Source organism: Trachymyrmex septentrionalis, unplaced genomic scaffold (genome assembly GCF_001594115.1).
Source record: "Trachymyrmex septentrionalis isolate Tsep2-gDNA-1 unplaced genomic scaffold, Tsep1.0 scaffold22, whole genome shotgun sequence".
Taxonomy (NCBI): Eukaryota; Metazoa; Arthropoda; class Insecta; order Hymenoptera; family Formicidae; genus Trachymyrmex; species Trachymyrmex septentrionalis.
This window is the reverse complement of record NW_017305375.1, coordinates 6,273,112-6,279,613: the sequence shown is the minus strand read 5'-3', so window position 1 is coordinate 6,279,613 and position 6,502 is coordinate 6,273,112. Positions and strand designations below refer to the sequence as shown.

Sequence of the window (6,502 nt, the reverse complement as noted above, 5' to 3'; positions counted from 1 at the left end):
ATATATATATATGTTGTTCAAAATTATGTTTCAATTATATTTCAAATAAAGTATATGTACATACTTGATAAAAAAAGGAGGTTTGTTATATTATGTTTTATGGGCGCAGTAGTTATTAAACGTGTATTATTTGCATCGCACAACAGCTAATAAACTTCGATCACATCATCGATATATTTATTGCTGTGGAAGTTGTGAATCTTTTTGAAGAAATGAAGCCTGCGATGCCTTACCACAATATCGCGCTATTAACATTTGTTATTAGGTACATTATTTTTATCGTCTTTTTTGTGTAGTAGATTAAACGTTAATCAAACAAATTTATATGCTCTTCAAACTTATTGAAGATTGAGTTTAAGATATTGTAATTTATCAATGTATTAATTAAAAAAAAAAAAAAATATAATAATAAGAATAGAGCTAAGCAAGATCTTGATAGAGCCAAGCAAGGTCTTAATACTATATTATTAAATAACAAACAGAAAATTTATTAGAATATACGTTTTGACAATCCAATCAGATCATTCTTAATGTTAACAATATACAAATTTTAAAATTCCAACGATATTAATTAATATCGTCGCTCTGATTATAACATTAAGAACAATAAATTCCAAAGAAATATATTATTAAATTGCTATTGTAGTCGTCAACGGATGTCTTAAAGTAAAGTATGCAACGGATGTTTTAAAGTGGAGTCAAGCGGAAGTAGCCAAAAGCATCCAAACAAAATAACAAATCAATATGATATCCAAATGATCATTAAAAGTCATTTCTCAATCATTTCCGATTTATTTTAATACCATTTTAACGTTATCGTGCTCTGCTCTGCTTGGGATAATGTTCGGAGTTTATTGTAATCAAAATAACACACACGTTCAACAATTAAAAAGACTAAATTTCAATCCGAAGAATTGGTTGTAATTCGTCGCAAAATTTTTTAAATAAATTATCCGAAAACGGCGTCTTGAACTATCTTGCTAAAAGAAACTCAGTTTTTTAGGTAAGAGAAATCAAATTTTTTATATATCGAAAATGACTGTTCTGATAAGAGAGAATAAGACGCTAGGTAGGAAAAGTGTGAAAATAGGAAGTATACTAAAAAGCATTAAGGAAAGGAACATACTACAGTATGGGACTGTAGTATGGGAAGATATAGATATGTCGAATAAAGACTACATATCGGTTTGTTTATTTAAATCTTGAGATTGTAATTTCTTTATATGCACTATTTCTGATATTATTATAAAATGGTTCTGTATCCAAAATTTTAACTTTCTTCTAATTAAAATCATGATTGAAATTAATACGATGGTCCGAAATAACTGATGGAGATTCCAGTTCTTTATTAAAATATCAGAAGAGTACTCATAAACTCTCGTTTGTAAACATAATCTCTTCTTTTGATCGACATAACTTGTCTCATAATCAAAACAAGAAATTTAACACACCACATCTTGGTATGATAAAGGTTTGTCTTTTCCAGCAAACGAGAATGAATTAAAATGGATTGAAATTTTTTTCTATCCAAATGCGCGTATTTTAAATAGCGAATACTTTTTTTGGATTTAATTGGATTCAATTGGATGCAATTGAATTGAAAAACTGCATTTCCTATTCAAAATTTTGAATTAAACAGTATTCACAATGCACAGGAAAAGCTATATTATTTTTAGATTGAAAGGCATAGAGATATGCTCTATGCAATTCCTATAAATGAATAAAAATGCATTCAGAATTGAAAAGCATTCATTTTAACATTCGTGAATTAATATTTCTGAAAATCTGAATCCATTTCAATTCGTTTCAATCCATTCTCGTTTGCTGGGTTGTTTACTTTTATGAACTTATTTAATGTGTTTGGAACAGAGAAAAGGCCTAATTAAAATTTAAATTACCTTTTTAAATTACTCATCGAGACACAAAACTTTCGGAAATGGATTTTCTTATATACGGAAAAATTTGTTTTTTATTTTTTGTATATAAATTTTTATATAATAATATAGACGAAACCTTACTTAGCTCGTAATCCTATTCTTATTAACTTAATTTTTAAAAAATGATTTGAGTTTTTTTTCTTATATAATAATTATTATATTTTTATAAAATTATTAAAATATTTTTTAATAAGAACAATAGAAGTATTTTTGTAAAATAAGAAGCTAGCTATTTAAATTATTTACTATGAAAGTTGTAAATCTTTTCAAGAAATGAAGCTTGTTTTATTATGTAACTAATGTAGTGACTATATATAGTGATTATTATTGGTATGTTATTTATATACAAATATACATTATTATTTTTATTATTTTTTTGACATAGTAAATGAAAAATTAATTCAGTAGGAATCCAAATATTGCATAAATATATGCTAAAAGATATCTAAAAAACATTATAAAGAGAGAGACAATGTTTGGAAAAAATCTACATTTAAAAAAAAAATAAGTAAAACTGCGCAATTCAAGATGGATGCGCAATTGCGTTATGAAATTCACATTTTATATACAAGATGTCAGGTCGAGAGGTTTCGTGTGTGTGAGCGTGCGCGTGTGTGTGTATGCATTACATATATTCTAACCTCAAATTTGCAGTGGAAAGTAAGATGTATTCTCGGATGTACTAGTAATTTTAACCTCCAACAATCAGTGAAAAGCAAGATAGAATAAAAACGAGGGAAGACTCTACCTCTGGAAATTTGTGACGAATATCTTAAATTTTAATGTTAATGAAATAATTCATGGTGAAAGTCTTCAACGAATAGCATCTTTTTACTCGGCTTTCACGATGAGCGTGCTCATGCAGCGGTTAGGTCGTCTGCGAAGCGTGTACTCGATGTTATTGAGAGGTTCTGACAATAGCAACTTCGTGCACTGGATGTACGGTGCTTTACCAAAGCATAAGTATAGTACTTCGACCGTGGCACGTATCGATTCGGAAAAAATCCTGGGAGTACACGCTAGCACTCCTGACATCGGCAATAAGAACGAGAACGAGAACAGTGGTCCAGAAAAGATACGAGAAAATGTGTACGGTCACAATTTTTTCATGAACTCGTGGAAATATAAAAAGTTAGTGATGCGGCCGAGCACGACGTATGCTTATGTCACAAACAAGGAAGCACTGAAAATCCTGGAACAGGATTGGAATTTGATGACGAACGCTGAAATAGTATCCGCTGTAAAGAAACTGTCCTATAACTTTTCTTATAATAATGAAGAGAAGATAGAGTTACTCCAATATATGGAAGCTTTCAGCAAACTAAAAATAGAAAAGTTGACCAACGACGAACTGATGACTATAATGCGGCATCTGGTACTGTTCAATTATATGAAACACTGTAACTTCTACATCAATCTCTGTAAATTGATAGATAAAGAGTGTATGAAGCGTTTCTTTAAGTTAAGTTTACCAATAGAGCAGACATTATATCTCTGTGACATAATATATCAGATGACACATGGGATTAACCGTTATTTTTCTCAATACATGTGGTATTCCATTAGGAAGATAGGCAATAAACCTCAAAAACTTAGTCCTCAGCAATTAGTTCAGGTTTTGTTTTTTCTTAATGTACACCGGAAGCCACCTATGAATATGTATGAGTTTGAGTATCATTTGGAACAGTGCAAGGATGAACTGTCGATCAACGAGCTAGGTATAGCAGCATTGGGTTTTTTCAAGACTAGTACGAGAATTCAAAGCGCAGATTTTCTGAATTATATCATCCAAAGATCTATAGCTGAAATAAATGAAATGCATAGTGTAAGCATCGGAAGCATTATAAAATTAGTACGGTAAGATAAATTTGATGTGTTGAATATTCACTGATTTGCAAATGTTGATTTCATATTTAATACTCTATTTACAGATATAGCATAAATCTTACACAGTTAAAATCGCTTCTAGATTTATTGAAAGCTTTGACGCCATACGAGCCACATTACACGTTGTCATCTTTAACACATATCGCGCAAGCATGTGGAAGAATTGCTGTGTACAACGAAGAGCTCATGGACAGAATAATCACAAGGTAAATTTTATTTTTACATTTGCAGTCGCCATTAATATTTGTGATAAGCAATGCTTACGACTGATACAATTCCAGATTAAATAAGGAATTAAAGATTGCGAGATTGAAGGATTTTGAAAGACTCCTTTATTCTTTTGTTATTCTTGATATCGATTCAAGCAATAGTGTCTACCAGAACGTGATCGAGGAATTGAGGACTACTTGGAATACTACTCGACAATTCGAGATACAGAAGTATTATCCAATAATAACATAATTTTTAAAACTTTATTTAAAAATCATATTCTCTTTTTTCTGCTTTTTAGAAAAAAAAAGAGTTGTTCCATTTTAAAGATATTTACAAGAGTTTCTCATGACAGGTATCCATCTATAGCTGCACGTATTCTAGGATATTTGGCAACAAAAAGTATATTTCCCCTGGATCTAATCAGATACATCATGGCACCTGAATTCGTGTCTAAAACATTCTGTGGGGGGAATTACTATTCTATTTCGCGCGAATACCTCGTACTTGATTACAGCCTTCGAATAGAAGTACCCGAATACGATGGACCATTTCTGAAACCTACTATAAAAAGTTCTCTAGAAAAGGTACGCAAAAAAAATCAATTATTTATTAAATATAATACATAAATAAATTATTTATGATCAAATTATTTGTATATAAGTTCGATGAAAAATGATACTTATTAATAAATTTTATAATTACACAGAAATATTTAAATCCCTATCTAGAGAGTAATTTAAGCTCGACTAAGGCGAATATGCTTTTCTCGGACGTGTTGGCAACGTGTCAGGTACATATACCACTGCCTAAAAGCTAATCTTTTCCTTTACGTGTATATTATTTCATAAAATATTCTTACCTTTAAATAGGAGTTGTTCAACAACAAGACGGACATATCGATAATTCGTCCGTTACCATATTTTATAACACAGGACATTGTTTTATGTTTAAACGAGCAAAATCAGCTTATGCCATCAAAGAAATACTTTTCGCAATTTGAAGAGACTGATATTAAACGAGTGGACAAGGAGAAATCAAATAATGTCAGGTGGATTGCCCTCGTTATAGGACATCATGGATTATTAGTAAGGAATTGTCAAAATAGACCTACTGGAGCGTTAGCTACAAAAATGAGACAGTTGTCTATAATTGGCTACAAGCCAGTCATGGTAAGTTTGTACGAAATAAATATATCAATATATTAGGAACGCAAAAATGCATATTATAAATAAAATGTATTATAAACAAAACGCTATTTTTCTGAACATTAAGGATATAAGTTTCAAGTTTCAAAAAAAATCGATTAATCAAATTCTATGTGTTGACGAAGTTATGTTATATAAGTTAAACATTTCTTTTAATTATAATATTCAGTTATGCTATATAATAGTAATATTATATAATGCAAATACAGTGATGTGCAATATAACTAATTATATATATGATTCCACTTATTTTTGCTTTAACGATGGGTTTTATAAGCAATCTTTTGGCGTTTCTATGGAATCTCTGTTATCACCAATTGCAGCGGTTCTTGTGATGTAAGATTTAGAAGAATTTACACATGAAAAATTACCGTTCATATTAAATTTTTGTTATAGGTATGTTGATGACATCCACTAAAAAATAGAATATTGATATAATTTTAAAAAATTTTAATGAATATGAGTCTAGATTAAAATTCACTATAGAGTTTGATGGGGATAAATTAAATTTTTTAGACCTAACTTTAATCAAAGAAGACAAAAACCTGATTTACAATTGATATCAAAAACCTACATCCTCTTCAAGATATTTAAATTATTTTTCATGTCAATTAAGTCAAAAAATAGGTACTATTACGGGATTAACGGATAGAGTGTTAATGTTATCACATTCAAAATTTCACGAATTAAATTTTCCATAAAATAATCAACATTTTACTAAATAACGGATATTCTTTGGAGCTTATTTGTAACACCATCAAAAAGAGATTGTTTAAAAAAATCTAGAAATCAGAATAACGATGTAACTCACACGAATAACGAAGAATAGCAAAAATTTACTACATTTTTATAATACCTTATGTTCCATCAATATCAGAAAAATTCAATGATTTTTCAAAAATAACAGCAGTTCGTCTTATTTATGTGGGATTAAACAAACTGAATTCTTTCATTAGAAATCAAAAAGACAAATTGACTTTCACAAACCGACGTAGTGTATCAAAAGTATACGACTTCACACCCTAACCTGTGTTGGCTCGCATTTTTAATTAAAGTGATTTAAATAACAAACTTTAATTATACTACAGATAACGTAAGTTTTATTTTTTTTTTTTGCAGATATCATATATGACTTGGGACACACAATCGCCACAGGAAAAATGTACATACATCAAAAGTCTTATTATGAAATAATATGCTAAAACTATTTAACATAATAATGTCTCAGAAGGACATCCTGTACATTTTTTATTAGGAAAA

General features: G+C 29.5%; 1 protein-coding gene across 1 annotated transcript; it reads left to right on the top strand.

The window, feature by feature from the left end:
- The first annotated feature begins 2,628 nt into the window (after window positions 1-2,628).
- LOC108748365 (FAST kinase domain-containing protein 5, mitochondrial) lies at window positions 2,629-6,436 on the top strand. Its single transcript, XM_018486481.1, has 7 exons — window positions 2,629-3,794; window positions 3,869-4,030; window positions 4,106-4,264; window positions 4,390-4,621; window positions 4,744-4,827; window positions 4,907-5,206; window positions 6,362-6,436. Exons 1-7 carry the CDS (start codon window positions 2,785-2,787, stop codon window positions 6,434-6,436), a joined length of 2,022 nt encoding a protein of 673 aa, XP_018341983.1. The 5' UTR covers window positions 2,629-2,784.
- The last annotated feature ends 66 nt before the right edge of the window (window positions 6,437-6,502 follow it).